This window comes from Rhagoletis zephyria, unplaced genomic scaffold, assembly GCF_001687245.7.
Source record: "Rhagoletis zephyria isolate East Lansing unplaced genomic scaffold, Rhagoletis_zephyria_1.1 Rzeph_scaffold_00740, whole genome shotgun sequence".
NCBI lineage: Eukaryota > Metazoa > Arthropoda > Insecta > Diptera > Tephritidae > Rhagoletis > Rhagoletis zephyria.
Genome location: NW_016157824.1, coordinates 114,974 through 138,355, shown reverse-complemented (window position 1 = coordinate 138,355; position 23,382 = coordinate 114,974). Strand labels below are relative to the sequence as shown.

At 34.8% G+C, this 23,382-nt stretch overlaps 1 protein-coding gene across 1 annotated transcript in view; it reads left to right on the top strand.

Annotated features, from left to right (window-relative positions):
* Positions 1–4,313: 4,313 nt before the first annotated feature.
* Positions 4,314–23,382, top strand: part of pigs (GAS2-like protein pickled eggs) — a 116,429-nt gene continuing 97,360 nt past the window's right edge. The window contains exons 1-3 of the mRNA XM_017613955.1: positions 4,314–4,515; positions 7,536–7,654; positions 7,810–8,090. Coding sequence (XP_017469444.1) covers positions 4,385–4,515; positions 7,536–7,654; positions 7,810–8,090 — 531 coding nt within the window. The 5' untranslated portion in view covers positions 4,314–4,384. The remainder of the gene's footprint in view (positions 4,516–7,535; positions 7,655–7,809; positions 8,091–23,382) is intronic.

Below are 23,382 nucleotides of genomic sequence, written 5' to 3'. Positions count from 1 at the left end.
ACTCTAACCACTCCACCGTGGCGGCTGCCTTTTTACAAACTTTTATTTAACTTGCTTTGTATGTATGTATGTATTTATCTGTGTTTGTTAGGGGGAAATCTTGCAATCAATTTTTGATCAACTTTCCGATGACCTAGAGACTTGAAAGTTGGCTCAGAACCCATTGACAATGCAATAGGAAAGATTAGTTAATCCGATAGGGGGCGCAGGAGTCGAGATATTTGAAAAACACGTATTTATAGTCCGATTTGGTTCATATTTAGAACATATATTAACTACATGAAAATTAATAACTCCATTAAAAATTTTGCCGATAGGTGGGGCACGATTCTATATATTTGGTAAACCAGTATTTATGGTCCGATTTCGTTCATATTAAGAAAGCTTGCTTTAAAAACATTTGTTTTTACAATTAATTACTTAAGACGTAATTTCCAGAAAACACAAAATTTTCGTGAGAAAAATGTTATTAATTTTAAAATAGACATGTCATCAATAAAAATAAATCTGGATGTGCTATGTTTAGGCCCCTCGACTAAACCAAACGTAAAGAGGGTGAAACACCCTAAACACACACAGATATGTACATACATACATACATACGAATATGAGCATATAAACAATTGCATTATTTTTCCCGCCAATCATTATAACAAATTAGCCAAATTTCCCCTCAAAACAGTTCGCTGTTTGAGGGTTCGGCTAAACGAGTCAAAAACTAGCGCGGTCATTCCATTTTGATCACAACCGAGCGCGGACGCGTATCAGCCCCTAACCACCCTTCATCTCACACCACAAGATAATATTTCAAAATATTCTCCGATAACCAAACAATTTCAAGAACATTTTAGCAAGTAAAAAGAGAAAAACTAATGAGGTAAATTATTATAAATTTTTAATAGCTTTATTTTAACATTAGCACATGCAGCAGTGCATAGCATGTATTTAGGCGCCTGGTGTTAGCGGACGCGCCTGAACATACCAGCCCCCCCTAGATGACTTGGTTGTCTAGTGGATATAACAAAAGCCGCAAATATCCGGCTCGAAGGACCATGAATAACTCTGTGAGAGGGGAGACCAGCATGTTTACATGTATATATATACAAAAATATTTATTGGACCAAAAAGTAGTGGGTAGGTACTGTGGCCAATGGTAATCAACTATTACCACCTCTGCATGGTTGTAAGCAGCAGTGTATAGCATGTATTTAGGCGCCTGGTGTTAGCAGACGCGCCTAAACACTAATAAAATTTAAATATTTCGTTTTTCATGAGAGCTCTTAAAAGTTTAACTGCGAATGAAAACATTGTCCAAAAATATACAATGCATACTCACTTAAGTACTGTTGCTTCTTACACTTTATAGCCTAAATGAGTTTAACACTTATATGTATTTAACAAGGATTCGAAGATTTAATTTGCCAACTTCAATTTCGTTCCACCAAAATGAGCTACTTAATAAAAATACAAGTTCAGTTAATTTTTTCAGTACTCGAAATATTAAAAAAAATTGGCAATCGCGAATAGTCACCATCTCTATCGAAAACTAGAAACCAGAAATCGAGGAAAATGAACATAAAAGTGTTAAAATTTTATGCAATTAATTAATTTATATCTATTAAAATTCTTTTTAACCGACTTCACAAAAAGGAACAGGTTATCAATTCGTCGGAATATATAGTATATATATATTTTTTTATGTATGTTACCGCATAACTGGACCACGTTAACCGATTTCTATAATTCTTTTTGTAAAGGAAAGGTGTTACCTCACAGGTGGTACTAATTTGGTTTAAATCCGATCATTGGATCATGAAGAAATTAACGATAATCTTAAATTTTTATATGAGAATTGAAGTCGGGTTTTTTTGCTTAAAAATTACTTATTTAACATCTTGTGTTTATAGAAATTTTCATTAAACAAGTAAGCAAAAAACACAACCGACTTCAATTCTCATATACAAATTTAGGAGAAACATTAATTTCTTGATGATCCAATGATCGGATATAAACCAAATTACGGGAATACCCTTACGGTACCATCTTTCCGATAAAAAAAAAAGAGTTGTTGAAATCGGTTCACCAGAGTTATGCGGTAACGTACACAAACAAAAATTCCGACGAATTGATAACGTCTCCTTTTTTGAAGTCGGTTAAAAATGTTTGAGTTCTTTGTAAGTTTTATGTAAGTAAAGTGCAATTTATGATACTTTAAAAAGTTTATTTATATATTACATACTGTACATAAAACTTGCATAAATGTATTGTATGTAAAGAGCGTTTTATCTGAAGCGAATTTTCAGTAGTTTCTGATGATATATCGGCAACTAACGGATCATTTCATCCTTCGCATTGGATTTTCATCGGGTTCTGAGCTAAGTTTAAAGTTTCAAGTCTCTAGATCATCGGGAAGTTGGTTAAAAATTGATTGCAAGATTTGATTACACACAGGTGAAATATAATGATCTGATCTGAGTAGTTTGTCACCATTAATGCTGAGCGATACGGAATTGAAATTCCAATCCGGCGTGTCATGGGGTTAAAATGAACTCCCGCTTAACTTGTACAGATCACACTAGCCATCAGGCTTGCCAATTTGGCTCAAACCCATTTTACTTCAAATGACACCTAATTTTTAAATTTGGCTCAAGGTACAAATATGGTACTTTTTGGAAATAGTAATATGTATTTCAATGCATTTTCTGAAATCCATCGCATGTACTACTTTTTCATCTACTAGAATTTTCTAGGTTTTAAAGTCTACACAACTGATTTATTTTATTTTGCCATTGCATTTTTGTTTTAGTAATGATATAAGTTTATCTCATTAAGTCTAACTGAACATACTATTGAAGGTGTTTGAAATAGGGGTGAAACCACCCCTGCTTACCATGTAATGGTAGTTTTCGGAAAGGTGGAAAAAACTACATACATACTATATTTAATACATGCGCCGAGTATTTAATGTTCGGCTTCGCCCGACTTAGACTTTTTACTTATTTCAATCTGATAGATAAAGTTAATTTTGTAATTTTTTTGGATTATTTGTGTATTGAATGGGCGTTGTATTTTACTATATATATGGAGTCAATAAATGATGTCATATGTATATTTAAATATACCTTAAGCTAAATAGTTTCCTTATTAAGCTTAGTACTTTTCAACCTAAATGGTGTTCCTTGAAAATTGTTTTCCCTTAGTCTGTTTTTTCATAATTTTGCAACACACCTTAGCTTGACTATTAAAAAACGTACTGTTAGCTGAGCCTTTAATAGGCAGATACAGTTTATTAGCAAGCTTATATTAACTAGTGCTGCAAATGTTTGATTAAAAAGTTTTTCCTTTGGGGTATTTGTATATCTGTCTATGTATATATTTGTACATACATATATGTATGTATATACATACATACAGTCGTTTAAAGTACAAAACCGCGTATCAACAAAATGCAAAACCGCGTATGTGAGGTTGTAGAAATTATTTTCTAGAGAGTAGAAACACTCATATTTCAAAATGGTTCCCTTTTTTATAAGCAATTTCTGGCTGGTGTATTTCAGGACGAATGGATAAGGATTGAGCCAAGAGCTTGTGTGCGCAAATCCAATTTTTGGCAGCAAATGTCAGTTACGCAGTTTTGCAGAATGACGGTACGCGGTTTTGTACTTTAAACGACGATATGTATATTTAAATCGAAATATGCGCATTTTCCGTAGTACATACTTAGATGCGTATGCACTAGAAAGTGATTTTATTTGCAGAGCGACACGACGCGTCAACCCAAAAATGCGGCATTCGGAAGGCATATGCACATTCTTTGGTATTTTTGGTTTTAAACACATTTACGCAATGGTTTCAAAAAAAAGNTTTAAATCGAAATATGCGCATTTTCCGTAGTACATACTTAGATGCGTATGCACTAGAAAGTGATTTTATTTGCAGAGCGACACGACGCGTCAACCCAAAAATGCGGCATTCGGAAGGCATATGCACATTCTTTGGTATTTTTGGTTTTAAACACATTTACGCAATGGTTTCAAAAAAAAGTGCATACATAAGTTATTTATTGCACTAATGAGTTTATATTACCTATGTACATGTGTACATATTAGAACTACTAGTAATTTGCATACAAATATACATACATACTTATAATTTTCGATGCTTTAATTTATTTACAGTAGTTCAGAAATGTGCATTAAAACTTGATTTTATTAGTAAATTTAATTCAGCTACCCTACGCCTAATTTTTATACCTCTAGTTTTTCACATTTTTATTAATATTTATGTAATTGTAACATTATTTTTTTATTATTTACAGCATGCGAACTACGTACGTCAAGCGGCTGAGGATTACTTAGCGCGCCGGCAGGCTCGTAACAAGTCGATGACACGTTCAATGACATCCGGCCTGGCCGGTCCCATTCTCGCCATGGGCAATGTGTATTATTTGCCAGCTGCCAAGAGCGGAACATTCTTTGCACGCGACAATGTGTCCAATTTTATAACCTGGTGCAGGTAAGTGAAAATATTAGGGGAATTCTCTAAGTCCGTACACCGTTTTGCAAAGTTTTACGATCCGTGCAATAACACAACAAGAAAACACACACAAAAAATGATATGCAAAGCTGCAAAATTACTACATCTAAATCTATCACCATCTTTTGCATTTGATATTGCAAATACTCGGTGACGAAGTCTATCTGTGTTATCAGCTCCTTCACATGACCGCTGTAGTAGACGTTGTTAGGCTCACTTGTTTTTTCCTTGCCCCTCCATCACAGTTCTAGAATGGCAGTGATATCAGATTTAGTCTTCCCGAGGACATCAACCAACCGGGCAGAGTCACCTTTCTCATTAAGTCTTAGAACATTCCAGGTGCATGCCCTTAAATTCTAATCCTTTAAACGGTTGCCGTGGTCGTCACCAAAAGAAGAAGGTATCATCCGAGGCTTTCTGAACCTTTTCATTAGAATTTAGTTTTACGTGACAGGTCCCAAACCCAACACACAACGAAACACTGGAGCAATTTTTGAAGACACATTTATATAACGAGCCGCTTGCTCCAAGACAGACATCCGCTTGTAGCCGCACCTCCTGGTGAACAGACGCTGGATATTTCATGGGACCTCTGAACCGATTACGGCGGAGAGCCCAAGCTAAGCTCCTCCTCTTTTTGCCGTGACCCAGTGCCCCTCATGGAATCATCGCCGCATCTCTTACATGGGTTGCTCGCGTTTCCCAGGGTGCTCAAACGCGAAAGAATAAGTAGGAATTGAGTAACCCCATTTCACCCCGAGTTAAGTCATATACATATGTACATACATACATAGAAAAATCTTGCTATATATTATAAAATAAATTCATTTGCTTTGAAAACAAACTCGAAAGATATGAGACAAGTTACTCAGATTCCTATTAATTTTTTTGTAAGTAAGTAGTAATTACTCAGGATCTGATTAATCAGAACCTGATTAATGACGTTTTTTGATTAACCAGGATTATGATTAAATTAAAAACTTTTTAACCGATTAATCGCACATCCCTAATACATACATAAGTGTTCAAAAATCAAAAACAAGTTTCTATAATAACTTCAAGTATAGGCTTTAGTAGCAATCATTTTGACCCACCAAGTGGTATAAGTCACTTCATATTTCTTGTGCTTAAATGGCCGGTTACTTGTAACCGAATGCATCTATCAATCGTTCTATCATCATAAACTAATGACAAAAGCTTTTTCCTTTAACGAATAACGAATAACCGGCGCGTTCAGATACAAGCAACCAGCTATTTAAGCAAAAGAGTTGTAAAGTGACTTATACCACTTTCAAAATAAACGGCTCAATTTTTGTACAATACTATTCGTATCTCAAGATACATGTGTATTTACATTGGACTGCATCACCAAAAAAAGATGCGTTTTTTCCGCCGTGATTTATTATATTTGAAGTCTTCCGCCAAAATAGACCGATTTGAAAATACCTCCAAAAATGGAGTTTTTATGAATAAAAATAGTTTCTTAAAGTACTGTAACAAAAATCGCCTCAGATGACAAACAGTTTAAACTTAAAAAATCTGCATAGAAATATAAATTTTTTTTTTCAACGGAATCATAATAATGAGATTTTTGATGCTGTTTTTAACATTTTCCAAAGACAGGTTTAAGAAAAACTTGAATAACTCAGCGAAAAGTGTACCGATTTAGACTTATGAGGTATCATTGGAAAAGTATGAAAAACAAAGGTAAGATGAACTAGCGTCATTCCAAGATGAAAAAATTGGGACATCAATGAGTTTATTTGCAAAGAAATAAAAAAAATACCTTTCCTCATAAGTCTAAATGGGTATAGTTATTCAAGGCAAAGTTATTCAAGTTTTTCTTAAACCAACATTTGAAAATAGTTCAAAAACAGCATCAAAAATCTCATTATTATGATTCCGATTAAAATTTTTTTAAGTATTTGTTGTTAAGTATATTTTTTAGGCTTATACTGTTTTGTCATCTGTGGTAATTTTTTTTTTCAAAAAATACTTTAAAAAAACTATTTTTATTCATGAAAACTCAATTTTGAGGTATTTTCAAATCGGTCCAGTCGGTCATGTAAATCTTAATATTTTTCCGAAATATTTTGGCGCAAGCCTTAAAATACAATAGATTTTATAATTCCAATGGAAAGACAGTACAAGTACAGACAAGTTGGTATTGTTGGTTTTTGCTAATAATTCTAAAACGGCCTCGAGCTCAATATAAATTGTTGAATATAATTGTTATAAGGCCAAAAAAATAACAAAAACAAATAACTTAAGGACGAGCACACCTAAAAGTTAAACATTCTAAAAATAGAATTATTAGCAAAAACCAACAATACCAACAACCACATGATCAAGTGAATTGCAGCGGAATAGCTGCGCTTGATTGTGTTGGCATAACAAAAATGAAAATAGTGGAAAAAAGCAAACGATAATTTACAAGGCGTACTTAGCACGGTGCATAGGCAACTGGCTGAGTCAGTGGGATCGTCGGTTCGAATCCTACTGAAAGAAGTCTGATGAGGAAATGTGGTGATTTCCGAAATAGCTATCACTTCTACCATTTTTTCAAATTATTTTTGCTTTTCCACAATAAATTTTCATTTAAAAAACGGCCTCGAGCTCAATATAAATTGTTGAATATAATTGTTATAAGGCCAAAAAAATAACAAAAACAAATATAAAGTTTAAGGTATTAGAACCAAAAACAATGCAGTTAGATGCAACTTTTTAAAAAGCGCTACCTGCTCATGATATTCTTTTTATAATGTTTTTTGCTTCTGCTATAAAATAAATAAAATATTGTTGTTTAGGGCCTTTGTGAATTGAGGTAACGATATGTAGATATACATATATGGCTAGGAAAAAATATGTATGTATGTAGATATCCTACCTCAATGACATCGTTTGTAAAATTCGGTGTTTAAAGAAATAAATAGTTTTACTTTATTTTTGCCTTCCGCCCCTTTTGGCATTATATTATTACCTCTTTATTTCTTTTTTAGGAAAAGCCTTAAAATAATCGAGTGCCTACTATTCGAAACTGACGATTTGATTATGCGAAAAAACGAGAAACATGTGATACTCTGTCTACTTGAGGTGGCGCGGCGAGGCGCAAAGTTTGGTAAGTTTCAAACGCAATTCGGCTATAGTATGAAAATGTTTGCGTACAGTTCTTTTCATAATTAGCACATTAGTTTCGCATACTTCTATGCAATTTTACTTGCCTTCATATACAGATGCAAGTAAGTTTAATATGCAATTGCATCGTATTTACAGGTATGCTCGCGCCCATGCTGGTGCAGATGGAGCGGCAAATCGATCGAGAAATCGCCGCCGACAACAAAGCAAACGGAATTGGGTGTGGCACACAGACAGATAATGCTGATGCGACTGGAACACAAACTGAGATCGGCATCAATACCGACAGTGTCGCCACAGAGACCGATATGTTCGACACCGATTCAGAAAATGAGGATGATGACGATGATAGTCCCATGCTTATGTACGGTCCGCAACCACAAATTATCACCAACGATCTAAAGAGCCTGGATGAGATGGTACGTTAATCAGAATTAGTGAACTGCATCCAAAAAAAGCAAACTGCAAATAAATATAGATGGATTAATTTCCATAAAAAGCTAAAATATCCTCCATATATGTTGAATAAGAACTTTACACTAAAAATTTTATCTTCTTCCCACCCTCAAGAGTAAAGTGCGAAGTTTCAGTGCACTTTTTGTACGCGTAACTATCATTCATTTAATGGGTCGAGCCCGGGCCCGGAGTTCTCAAAGGGCCCCATGCTCAGACTCCACAGAATATTTGCGGGAACTCTTGCCCCTTACTCTTATTACTTTAAACGAGCATTTCTTGTACATATGTATATGTATATCCATAGGTTTCTCGGAAACTGCTGTAACGATTTTAATGAGATTTTGTATTTAGATAACGGTTTGCATTTTGTATTTTCAATTTGTTACAAATAAAATAACATCTTGGGTATCAAACGGAAAGTATTTAAAAAAAAAACCCCAATTCAGAAATATTTTTGAATGGGTTGCCACCTATTTTTTAACTAAAACAATTTAATATGGATATCAAATGAAAGGTATTTTTGTGAATTTAAATCCAAAAATATTTTTCATGAGGGTTGTCACGTTTTTTTTGTAATGCGAACTTTTATCTTAGTAATTTCATCGAGCATATACATATACATATGTATACACTAGACGGTTCGTTATTTCAACTTTTTTTTTTAAATATACAGTTTTCCGAGAAAACTGAACTGATGAAAAATATGTATTTTGGTCAGAAAATAAGCTGTGCAAAATTTTATTCAAATATGATAACTCTAAGTACTTGCGCGTTGCATTTGAAAATTTAGAAAACCATATGCGTCCAGGGAAAAAAGTTTTAAACAAAATAGTTGAAAATCATGAATTTTTAAAGTTAAAATTTTTTATATTTTTCATTATGAAAAGAAGCATTTCCGAATTATCGGAATTATCAAATATCCTGGTGAGCGCGCTCTTCAATAGAAGCGTTCACTAGAGTTCGGCCTTTTTCACATGATTTAACTGGTTTCTCCATTCTAACTGATTTATATTTTCGAATTAATTCATCAACAACCCAGTTTTTGGCTTTTTGTCAGAAAAAACGAGTTTTGAAACTTGGGTAACAAAATATTGCAACAAACAAGCATTACGGGACGATACGGGAAGCGGGACGACATGTAAGCTTGCATAATAGTTCGTTTTGCATCGCATTTTTAACCGACTTCCAAAAAAGGAGGAAGTTATCAGTTCGTCGGAATCTTTTTTTTTTTTTTATGTATGTTACCGCATAACTTTGGACCACGTCAACCGATTTCGATAATTTTTTTTATAAACTTTTTATAAACTAGTAATTTTTAGCAATAAAAAAACCGACTTCAACTCTCATATAAAAAAAATATATATATATATATATCTCATGATCCACTGATCGGATCTTAACCAAAATGGGACCACCTCTGAGACACTACCTTTCAGATGCAAAAAGAATTATCGAAATCGGTTGACGTGGTCCAAAGTTATGCGGTAACATACATAAAAAAAAAAAAAAAAAAAAAAATAAAAATAAAAATAAAAAAAAAATATTCCGAAGAACTGATAACCTCCTCCTTTTTTGGAAGTCGGTTAAAAACTAAAACCTCGCTATTATAATTTCCGTTCGTACTGCCATCAGGTATGTAAATTGAGAATAGAAATCGCTGCATCTTTTAGGCGCGTCAATATTAATAAAAGGGAGGTAACAAGTAATTTTTAGCAAAATAAAACCGACTTCAACTCTCATATAAAAAAAAAATATATATATATATATCTCATGATCCACTGATCGGATCTTAACCAGATTAGTATGGGACCACCTCTGAGACACTACCTTTCCGATGCAAATTATTATCGAAATCGGGTGACGTGGTCCAAAGTTATGCGGTAACATACATAAAAAAAAAAAAAAAATATTCCGACGAACTGATAACCTCCTCCTTTTTTGGAAATCGGTTAAAAATATTATCATATTATCAGCCTATAATTTTCTTAAAACTCTTTCGTTTGACACTAATATTTCGATATTTCATTTATCTTTCGTATAAGTAAAACAAATTCGACCATTCAAAAAGGTGGCAACCCCTTTAAAAGTATTTTCAAACTAAAATTTTATACATATTTCAATTAACTGATGAATTAAGTTGAATTTAATTTTGGAAGCACATGGCAACTCTCCTAAATACAGTTTAGAAATAAATTATTTTCAAACCCATTTCGATTGATACCAATATTTTGACAATCCATTTAACTTATTAAATAATTTGAGCTTAATTTTTTCAACAATAAAAAAACCAAATGTTCAGCTTAAAGATTTCTTAACACTCGTTCTTTTGTTAACCCTATTTTAAAATTTCATGTAACTTATGTATAATTAAACGAAATACCACTTTCAAAACAGGCGGCAATCGTCTTAAAAATTAATTTCAAACTAAAATTTCCTTAAATATTTTTCGTCTGACATTGTTATAAATATTTCATGTAAGTGATGAATTAAGTGGGAATTTATTCTTAAACACGTGGCAATCGTCCTCAATTTAGTTCTTAAATAAAGGATTTTAAACACTTTTCCATTGATAACCATCGGTTAGTAACTCATTTAACTTATGAAATAATTTTAGTTTAGCCCTTTAAACTGGGGCAACCCTCAAACACATCAAAAATGTTCTAAATTGTCAAACTAAGTATTTCTTGAAGCTCTTTCATTTGACATCCATCGTTAATATTTCATATTGGTGGCAACCCTATTCAAAATATTTTTAAACTACTACCTTCTTAAACCTCTTTTGTATGACACCCATATAGCGATTACTTGTTCACTAACCAAATTCCTTCAATTAAAATTGAATTACATTTTTTTAATATGTGGCAACCCTCCTGTACGTAGTTAAGTTATAAAGCCTTTTCAAAACCATTTCGATTGATACCCATATTTAATAATTGATTTAACTTTTTAATTAATTTGAGCTTAATTTCTAACAGGTGGCAACTTTTTTCGAAAAAGTAAAACGTTCTTGAACATCCACACCCTAAGCCCTTTAATTTGGTACCTCACTTTTGAAAATCGAACGATCGGTGTGGATCTGATGGCATTGATTATTAAATTATTTGAATGCAATTTTTTATCAGGTGGCAACTCCTTTCGAAAAAATAAAACCAGTTTGCACATCTACAGGCCAAGCGCTTTAATTTGAAATCGAACGAAATGTGCAGATCTTTTATGCGGAACGAAAAATGCCTTCGCGTATTATTTTGAACTTAAGTTTTTAAAAGGTGGCAACTCTTTTCGAAAATGTTAAACCTTATTGCACACCTAAAGTCAGAGCCCCTTGATTTGACACCTCACTTTTGAAAATCGAATGAACGACGTGGATCTGATGGGATTGATTATTAAATTATTTGAATGCAATTTTTTTCAGGTGGCAACTCTTTTCGAAAAAGTAAAATCTTACTACACATCTGCAGACCAAGCGCTTTAATTTGACATCTCATTTTTGAAAATCGGGCGAACGATACAGATCTTTTATGCTGCACAAAAAAATCCCTTCGCGTATTATATATGTATGAGTCGTCCACTTGCAAACAGCGTTATGTGATTTTATAATAGAAAGCCATAAATTTGAAAAAACGACTACGACAACAAGTAACATTTAAATTGAATCTTTTTTATTATTACCTGAAAATTTGGATAAATAAGAGCCTTATAAAATTGTAACATAACATAACTTGACATAAGATAACATTAACAGTCTATACGACCTAAAGCAGTTTTCTAAGTTCATCAGAAGATGTATAGTTTTGAAAGTTTATAAATAAGTGTGATAGCGACTTTTGGAAGAAGAGTTAACATTTGATGCTATTTAATTCAGAATATAAAAAGATTTTGCACTGTGTTGTTAGTGGACATGAAACTACTATAAATACTGGTACGTAATCCTCCAAAACCTAAAAATCTAAAAAAATTTACATAGCGCACTTTGCAAGTGGACTACTTATATGTATATAGATAAGTTAACTTGTAGTGTGCTTATTAATATAATGTTTTTGGTACTCTTAGTTTTTATACTTATTTTACATTAACTATTACCTACATGACAACCATTTAGTTAGCATATATAAAAACCACTAAAGATGTGCTGTTAAGTATATTTACGGCTACATTATTTAAATAACATAACTTAAATCCACGTCTTCTCGCTTTCAATAAAAAAATGCAATGACAATAGTGGAAGCCCTTCTCTGTATTCGTTGTATCCTGCGTAAAGGCGGATTCACCGTTCGTGTCCGGCATTTTTTGTTAGTAATTGTACGCGTTCCTTTCCCACTTTGTCTCACTGAGAGCGCGACAAAAATGTGCTGAACACTCTTAAAGGCGGGTTCACCGTCGTGTCCGGACAACTTTTTAATTGCTCTCAAAACATTTTTGCCGGAGAGGGTGCTGAAGTACGGTTCACCGTTCAGTTCGGCACATTTTATTTTGTTTTGAAGCAAACAGCTGATGATATTGTTGCCTACATACGATTTTGAGGGCAAATAACATATGCAATTCGCTCCAAATACATATAAAAGAGAAAGCAGCAACCCGAATCCTCAAGTCGTTCGGGCAGAAAATCAAAATCAATTTGATTCGAACAAAGAGTGTTCAGAACATTTTTGTCGTGCTCTCAGTGAGACAAGTTGGGAAGGGACGCGCAAAATTACTAACAAAAAGTGTCCGGACACGAACGAAGAATCCGCCTTTACTCGAATCAAATTAATATTGATTTTCTGTCCGAACGAATTGATGATTCGGGTTGCCGCATTCTCCTTTATACGCATTTGCAGCGAATCGCGTGTGTTATTTGCCCTCAAAATCGTATTTAGGCAACAATATAATCAGCTGCTGGCTTCAAAACAAAATAAAATGTGCCGAACTGAACGGTGAACCGTACCGTTTTGAGAGCAAATAAAAAGTTGTCCGGACACGAACGGTGAACCCGCCTTAAGTGTAAGGTCGGTGTTATGCAGACAAACTTTTGTTTGCCAAATTAAATGGCGGCAGCTTAGTTTGCTCGGAGGTGGTTATGTCGAGTTTGGCACAGGGTTGCACGTTCATTATGGTTTTCATGGCTATTGGCAACACGAAATGAGAATTTCAGATGTACATAACGCGCAAAATTTAAAATTTTTGTATATGACAACACCGAATTTGCTGCAGTTTGACCAAACAAAATTAGTTTGCTGTGAGAGTCGCCAAACTCGCTCTCTCCGAGTTTGCTGCAACAACAATTGCACGCAGTTTGCCAAACAAAATTTCTGCATAACACCGACCTAACTGGACGAGGGTGTGGTTGTCGTTGCATGTGTATTTGATGTACCGCTATCAACAACAAATCACACGCTCATGCAGTTACAGTTACACAACATACAGCGAATACACAGAAGAGCAAATTCCCCTAATATATGTACATTAGGCTGCCCATCGAAATATTTTTTTTTAATTTCAAGACCCTACCCCTAATTTCCTTCCTTTTATGAGAAATATTATTGGCTATTCTTATAGATTTTTCAAAAATCATTTAGAGGTCGCGACTTGTCATTTTAGGTCATAAAGTACGGTTTTATAGATTTATCAGTTTTTGAATGAATAGTTTTAATTCAATTTTAAAGATCGAATATGTTGTGATTGTCGGATTTTTCATTGGGCGAATTAAAAAAAAAAACAAATTTTTTCTTATTTTTTTAAGTTTTGACCGTCACTTATTTCCACATGTATTCCAAATGTGTAGTGCTATCTAAAATTAAATCTATTTTCAAATAAACTGCTACCTCATTTATTGCAATCGCATAAATAAGAATTGCCGAAGTTATGCGACTTTTCTTAAATGCGTGTATGTACCGGAATTTCAGATTTTTTGAGCAGTGTGGCTAAGGAATGCATCAATATTTATTCAAAATTGATATATACAATCGCTCTTCAGCAATAAATTGGTGTTTCAAGAAATTTTAGGAAAATGGGGGTGGCACCGCCCACTTATATGATATATGCGTGTCTCAAAAACTACTTGACCGATCTCAACCAAATTTGGTATACACATTGTGCTTAGCCTCCTTAAGCATGGTATTTTCGGGGATAGTAGTCGAGAGTTCTAGCTCTAATTTAAGACTAAGTGGAAGGTTCTATCACCTTCTGTTTCTTTGCTAGAGCTTCTAAAATATTGCAAAAACGTGATTTTGACAATTTGACCTCGTTTTTCTCAAAATTTGGAGCTGATGGAAACTTTATACTTACACTCAGAAAAAAAATCGTGTTAAATTAACCAAAAATCTACCAATTTCGTGGTTAATCTTATTCAACACGTCGTATAATGTAAATCATCGTGTAAAACTGTAAATTTAATACTATTGACAAGGTTTAGTTTGACAACTTGTTGAGTTAACACGAAAAAGTTGTTGATTTTACCTGAAACTTAACATTGTAATTTGGTTAAATTTACAATGATTATAGTTAAATTAACAATGGATGATCGTGTTAAACTAACACGATCAAAACTGTAGAATTAACACCAAAAATTTGTTGATTAAACCTGACATTTAACATAGTGATTTGGTTAAATTTACAAGAATTATTGTTAAATTAACAATAGATGATCGTGTTTAATTAACACGATGAAAACTGTAAAAGTAACACCAAAAATTTGTTGAATTTACCTTACATTTAATCGTATTAAAATAACACTAATTTATGTTTAATTTAACACTGTCCCCTCCCCCTGCTTTACCATAAATAAAATGCTCATTGGTTTAATACTTTTTAACATGGTTTTATTTACATTTGTTTAACAAATAGCATTTATACAAATACACAAATATACAAATAGCGAATAGCGAATAGCATTTCATAAAGTATGTGTATGTACATGTATACATATGTGCAAATGCACCCTGCAAGACAGCTGAGCATCAAATAAGTGCTCATTTTATCATTATCACTAATTACAAAAGTTCTTATTAAAATACTCATCTTTGTTCAGGCGATGGGATAAAACTGAGCACTTTCCCCTTGTCGGTGTAATATTTTACCTCTTCTTACTGATTGAAAACTTTGATTAATGAAAGTTATATCTGCTCTGCTCTAGAAACTACCAAACTGCTTATTTTCGTTTTTATAAACACATCAGTGCTAATGAATAAAGTACTCATTGTTGTCATTAACAAGTCCTCAGTGCTAATAAACAAACTACTTATTGTTGTCGTTATAAACTCTTATAGTACATATGTACAAACAAATAACATACTTTGTACATATCGATGGTCCTGTGCAATAACGACACAATTCAAAATTCAAAAAATAAAACCCTTACTACTGTTAAGTGGCTCATATATCTAATCCATGTCGAATCCATGTCTAATATGTAGTACTTACTTTAGCAATCCTTACTGCTTACTTTAGTAAAGCTTGGAAATGGATTAGACGAGGACCAGTAGTAACAGTTTTTATTTTTTGAATTTTGAATTGTGTCGTTATTAGTTGCGTTTTTTTACTCATTTCCAGTAAAATCCAGTAAAAGTTTTTACGAATTTTCATGTTTTGGCGTTTTCGTACGCAAAAACTTGCAAAGTAGGGGAAATTGAGAGAGCGAAAAATGACAGCTGAAGTTGCAAGTTTTTACTGGATTTTACTGGATAAATTTTTACTTGTAAGAATTTGCCAGTACGAAAAACAGCTGATCGCATGTTGCTGGATGAAATTTAAACTAATAAGGAAACTGTTTGTGGCTTTTTATTGTGGAAATTCACAAAATAAACATATTTAAATATAAAATATATTGTTTTATTAGGAATATGCTGCGAATAAACAACCAATTAATCAGCTGTTCATGAAACTTGCAAATTATTACTGGAAAAGCGTTCACGTACTTTTTTGTAATTTTTTTCTATGAGAGCGAATTCTTAGAAATTAAGTTACTGGAGAGTTGCTGGCAAGTTACTGGATAATTTGTAAAAAAACACAACTATTGCTGGTGCCGGCGTTGAAGGTGATGTTGGTGGTGGCCTTAAAGTAATAGTGGCGATGTTGAAGGTGATTTTGCTGGTAGAGGCGTGGAATGTTGATGGTGCGATTTTGCTGGTGCCGGTGTTGAATGATGATGGTGGCGATACTTCCGGTACCGATGTTGAAGGTGATGGTACGATATTGGTGGTGGCATTAAAGCAGATGGAGGAGGTGTTGATTGATGATGACTGCGATATCAGCTGGTGACGCCGTTAAAGATGATGGTGGCGATGGTAATTTTAATTTTAATTGTTGCAAATCTGTAATAACGAGAAAATCAATTTAAATGCACAAATTAAGTAATTTACATATGTATGTACATACCTTAAAAATAATGATGCAAAGTCAACGGCAACGGCAACGGGAACATAAAATGAAATTTGAAATATCTATAAAATTATAAAAAAAAATATTTATACCAAGGCACATTAAACAGGTAGTATCAGTAGAGCAAAAACAACATTTGCGTGTATTTTGTTGTTGCTTCTGGTATCGAAAGTGTCAAAAACTGTTCTGAATTTTTTCTTCTAAATCAAAGCGTGTCATGTGAAATATAAAAAATTATAAAAAATAAAAAATTGAAATTGGAAAAAATAAAAATTGATGCAATTTTCTTTCCTAGTAAATTTGTTTGCTTCTCGAAGCATTGATCCATCCTTTACAAGGGTCAGTAATCAGCGGTTGTGCTGCTGAGTTGGGCGAACGTGCCAAAAGCTGCTATTCAATCGCTTGTTTTGTATGGAAAAAGGTTTCACATGCAAATGGATTTTAACAATTCAGAATTTTTGTGAGAAAAAATTAAAAATATTTGACATTTTCGAGACCAAATAATTTGAAAATAAATCAAATCAGCTGCTCTACTGATACTACCTGTTCAATGTACCTTGATTTATACTCAAATTTGAGGGGAAACTGCTCAGCCATATGGCTTGCAGGGCATGTTTTTGTGCACAAAAACTCAATACATATAAGCTATTTTTATACCCGAGCGCACTTGTGCACAAGGGTATATTAATTTTGTTCACATAACGGTTGTTTGTAACAGCCAAAACGAATCGAGATAGATATAGANATTGATGCTTGCAACAATTCTTTACCAAGGAATACGTTTATGGTAAAATTTTGGAAACTGGGCATGGCACCGCCCACATATGATCACATATATGTATATCGGTAACCGTTCTACCAATTTGTACCGGTATTTTTATTGTGCTTGCCACATAAAAGCAAAACGTTGAAAATTATTTAAATCGGATCAAAATTACGGCCACTTTTCATATAACGGTAAATTTCAGAAATGCTTGAAACTGCAATATTTCGAAATTTAAGGACGCTAATTTACGCTTACCATCTAGCGGTAGCTTTCGGAAAAGTGAAAAAACATATATTTAATACTTGCGCCGGGTATTTAATGTTCGGCTCCACCCGAACTTAGACTTTCTTACTTGTTCATTTTCAAAATTTTACCTATCAACCTTTTGTACACTTCCTCATCGAAACTCATTTTTCCACAATATATTTCCTTTAAATTTGCGTTTTTGCACGGGGCTGCGGCGGCGTCGGTCTGCGGCAGAGGAGTCTCAATTTCACTGCAAGTGAGCACATCGCCGCTCGGAACAATTAAAAACAAATCACCGCATTCTTCTTCGTTTCCTTCAAAACGCTGTCCATTTTATTCCTTTATTTAAACTTTTCACAAAAATAAGCACATTAAAAAGCACAAATAAATAGCACAATAAATAGCAGCGCAATGAATGCGTGTTTGACAATTCGCGAAAATCGAAGCAAGCACAGCGGCTAGTGCTGCGAAACTATCGATGGGACCATCGATGTTATCGATTGGGCCAAGGCTATAGTCACTATCGATGGCCGATTCTTTGCCGATTAAATCCTGAATATAAATTCATTACAAGAACATATGCTTTTATAAACCTTTATAATAACAAAAGAAAAACAAATAACTAAATAACATTAGCTGTGCATATGAAGNGATTATCGATGGGACTATCGATGTTATCGATTGGGCCAAGGCTATCGATGGCCGATTCTTTGCCGATAAAATTTTTTTTTTATTGTATTTTCTTAGCTTTTAATATGTTCAATATAATAAATGTACGTAAATAAAATCTTATATGTGTACCCTTTTCCATTTAACGTGTCCCCATTATAAAGCATCGATATTATCGATGGTTGTCTATAAAAACTATTGAAAATCGTCGATGGTGCCACTATCGATAATTTTGCAGCACTAATAACGGGATAGTTTGTGTTATTCTTTTTTCAACACTTTTTTCATGTTGTAATTACAGTATAATTTAGTTAAATTAACGAAAAAGGTGCCACTATCGATGGTTTTGCAGCACAAGTAACGGGATAGTTTGTGTTGTTCTTTTTTCAACACTTTTTTCATGTTGTATCAACAGTATAATTTAGTTGAATGAACCACAAAGGCTAATTGACTTTGCGAAGTAAATGTTATGTTTGAAACATCGTGTAATTTGCAGAAATTGTTGTTGTTTTGCATGTAAAAACCGATCGTGTGAATCTAACATGAATCGTGTTGTTTAAAAATGAGGATTATTTTTCTGGGTGTACAGATTCGTAATCAGCACAAATAATTCAATCAACAACAGCTTTAACATTTGCCGCACCAAATTTTTTTCAGTTTTTTATTTTTGAACATACGCTTTTTGCTGAAAGCGAAAACTGTGAAACAAATTTTACACATACATATTTCTTCGGTTGCACTCTGCATGACTTTGAAACCAATTAAAAGTTAGCCGTATTAAGTGGGCCAAAAGTTGGCTATTTTATTAGCAGTCGACTACGAAATTCCCGACAGGGTGGTTTGTTATAATTTCTTGCTTTTATAAACGCACATTGAAAATTTACATTTAGTTATAAATGGAAAACAGTTACTTGTAAATTAAATGGACCGTAGAATTGAAGAAGTACGGAATACTGCGGCTTGATTTTATTGATTTTCACAGGGCTTTAAAAGTTGCTGTTGTTTCTTTTTATTCCCATTTTTACAATGCTTCGTGGTCACGTTTTATAAGTCGGTTGCGCGTGCGCAATTTCGCCAGACAAAACGCCATCCGCATTGGTAAAGCGTAAAATGTGATGTTGCCATAATGTGTTTTGCTCCCAATCGACTAGCTATCTCTGCCTTACTCACCGGTGACTATAAGGCCAGCAACTGATATGTTCGGTTGCTTATGTACTGTAGTACTCCTTGCTTCAATATTACATGTGTACCTTCATATGTATGTGTGTATGTAAACATATCTGCATATTTACGTTATTTCAAACAACAACAAATAGCCAAAAGGCTTTTCCAAGTTATTTAAGTAGATTTTCATTTGCAACACGAAGCTTAGGGCCGAGTTTTACCTATTTGTAGCTTTCTCAATTGTTGGTTTCAATACTAAACCACTTATAATGCGAAAAAATCAAAAACAACGCAACAAATATTAGAGGGGTATTCAGGCGTTAATGCGAAATGCTTTGCGCCGGTGCGAAATGTGAAATTGCGAAATTTTATCAACAGCAACACAGCCGAAAATCACGCATCATTCAGTACATTTCACTCTTAACCAACCATAAGCAAATGCAATAACTGATGTGAGATTTTCGGCTGTTTGTTGTTGATAAAATTCTGCATTTTCACATTTCGCACCCCTGCAATTGCATTTCGCATCAACGCCTCTATCTCTCAACTCTATAGGGGTAGAGTTTTTAGTTGATATTGCAAAAACACACGTCAAGGAAAAAATGCTAAAAAAGTTAATACTTAATAGAAAACAAACTTACTCATAAAGCTAGGTATAGCGGAAATACGAATGCCTAGTAATGCTTAGAAGAAAAAAATATATAGGAAACATTTAGCTGACACCGGACCTAAGAAACTTCGGACACGGGGAAGTGCACTCTTCGTCCAAAAACACACTGAGAACGGTACAAGGGGCAGTTTGAAACATATTAAGGGCCGGTTGTTCAATGTTTGGTTATCACTACTTGCCGGTTAAACATCATTATCGACGATTTCGACATCATGCGTATAACATGTGATCGATAAAGCAGTCGTTGTATTTAACCAGACCTTCTACCTCCGATTTGTGCTAATCAGACATTGAACAACCGGCCCTAAGTTTGGTGGGCACAGCATTACTGTATTGGTATTGCTGGTATTGGCTGGTATTGGCTGGTATTTTTCTCGCGCATATAATCAAAGTTAATTATGGGTAAAGAAATGTACTTCATTTATTAGAATAGCACTTTGGTTCTATATGATAGGTCAAACGGCTAAACCAGTGATTCCCAAAGTGGTCCAGGTGGACCCCCAGGGGTCTACGGGAGACCCCATCGGGGTCCTCGTTGGCGTAAAAAAAATATGGGGTCCACGAGTTGTAAGTGGGGGTCTACGAAAATTAATCCGGTTTCGATAGTAAAGAACCAAAACGGTTGCTTGATAGCGTCTTTATTTAACTTTAATTTTTTTGAGTGATGTATAGTGCTCTTGACGCACTGCTGCGCTTACCGTCACTTTGTGTCTTCATGATTGGGGAAGCCTTAAAGGCCACCTGCAGACTAAAAAGAAACGGATGTTGGTATAACACTGAGTGAGGCGAGGCGGAAATCGCTGGTGGCAGAGATTTATGCACTTGTGTCTTTTCAGTGCTATAGGATAGTGCCTTTTTTGAAGAGATTCTATAATGTTGAGTTCCCTGAGGGGGAATGCTGGTTTAATTCCAGCACTGAACCCGCACTCGTACATTGTAGAATCTTCACTGATGGTCCAAAACTGCCTCAGGGTCAGGATCTTGGGTCTTTTTCAAAGTTAATGGGGATAAGCTTCACCTTTCTCTTGGGGAATATGCTCCGGTCTTCCAGTCTGAGGTATTTGCAATCCTCAAAGCCATGGACTACGTGGTGGAAAATAGGTGGATGGGAAGGAGTTTACGTATCTGCAGTGACAGCCAAGCTGCACTTAAAGCATTGGTCAGCCCTCTATCTAAGTACTTCCAAACTAGTTCGGCAATGCAAGTCTCGATTAAATTATGTTGATAAACATAACGAGCTTGCTTTACTCTGGGTGTCAGATTCCTCGGGAGTAGCTGGCAATGCGACATCTCACCATTCGGCCACAGTTGGCTTAGATCAGGCATTCCTCGATCCGCAACCAGTTATAGCACTCCTCACTTCGACCATCGAAGCCAGCATCAGGAATGACTCGACGGGATGCAGGTGGGCAAAACTCATGTTGCCTTCAATCTCAGAAGGTCTATCTAGTTTTTTGCTCTCACTGAGCAGACGGGACTGCAGACAACATGTTGGATTGCTGACTGGTCACTTCACGTGACACAAACACCTGACTGTGATAGGCGTAAATGACAACTCCATTTGACCATCCTGCCTTGAAGAGGATGAGACGGTGGAACACTTCTTGTGCTTCTTGCTTGCTTGGTTGTTTATCATCAATATTTCTAGATTCGGTATTTTCTCTATTGTCAGTTTCTGAATTTAAAGTTTGACGTAAAAAGCTTTGCGGTTTTGTTGTTTTAAGTTTTGTGTTTTAAAAATGTGAGTGATGAATATTTTTCGCATCACTTTAAAATTTGGAGCGAACAAAAATGATGGCATCAACACAAATAAACTATTTTACAAATACATGACATACAAATACATGAGTGAGCTGAACATGTGAGGAGTTTATGGAGTGCTCTTAAAAGATATAACTCCTCAGAGAGAGATAGTACTTTGGTGGATTTACGAGCCCTGTTTTTTTTAACTTGTAAGTGTGTAATCACATTATTTTATTGTAATAAATAGAACACAAGAAAATATTTTATTTTTATTTTTTCCACCCCGAATTTAGTTTTGGAACTCACCCGCCATGCAAATTTACATCGATAGATCTAATCTTCACATTTTATGATGAGTTTTGAGGATATGTTTGAAATTAGCAACAAGTGGTCCACAGAAACCAGTAAGGTTTTGAAAGGGGACTACGTGAAAAATTGTTTGGGAACCTAACCTACTTTTGATCAAGCCCCTCACTATAGGTATCAAAAGTAGAATACAGTACAACATGAAAAATTCCAAATCTAATATAGTTCTTTTTCTTCTTCTTATTTGGCGCTGTAACCGCCTAAGCGATTTTGGCCGAGTTCAACAAAGCACGCCAGTCGTTTCTTTTCTGTGTCAACTGGCGCCAATTGGAAATGCCAAGTGAAGCCAAGTCCTTCTCCACCTGGTCTTTCCATCTCAGTGGGGGCCTTCCTCTTCCTCTGCTACCACCAGCGGGTTCCGAGTTGAATACTTTCAGAGCTGGATCGTCGGTGTCCATTCGAACGACATGGCCGTTGTATTTTAATTCGCTGCACTATGTCCATGTCGTTGTAAAGCTCATACAGCTCATCGTTTTATCGTCTGTGGTACTCGCCGTCGCCAACACGTAAAGGCCCGTAAATCTTCCGCAAAATCTTTCTCTCGAACACTCCAAGAGCCGCCTCATCGGACGTTGTCATTGTCCATGCTTCTGCGCCATATACCAGCACGGGCGTGATGAGTGACTTATAGAGTGTGATTTTCGTACGTAGAGAGAGGACTTTACTCCTGAATTGCCTACTCAGTCCAAAGTAGCACTTGTTGGCAAGCACGATGCTCCGTTGGATTGCCATGCTAACATTATTATCGGTGTTAATGCTGGCTCCCAAGTAAACGAAATTCTCTACTTTCTCGAAATTTTAACTGTCAATTGTGACGTGGGTGCCAAGGCGCAAATGCGCTGACTGTTTGTTTGTTGACGGGAGATACTTCGTCTTATCACCGTTTACCTCCAGAACCATTCGCTTTGCTTCCTTATCCAACTTGGAAAAGGCAGAACAGACTTCGAGGTTTTTGTTACCGATGATATCGATGTCATCGGCATAAGGCAGCAATTGCACGCCCTTGTAATACATTGTTCCTGAGCAGTTCAGTTCTGCGCTCTTATTATCTTCTCCAACATCAGATTAAAGAAGTCACATGAAAGAGNCCTGGCATACTTAATGGCCGAAAATTTAAAAAATCGGACAATAACCACACCCACATCCCATGTAACGGTAATTTAGAGAAATACAAAATCTTCGATAAATCAGTAAATATTAAAGCTAATTTATTCAAAATTGATGCTTGCAACAATTCTTTACCAAGAAATACGTTTATAGTAAAATTTTGGAAAAT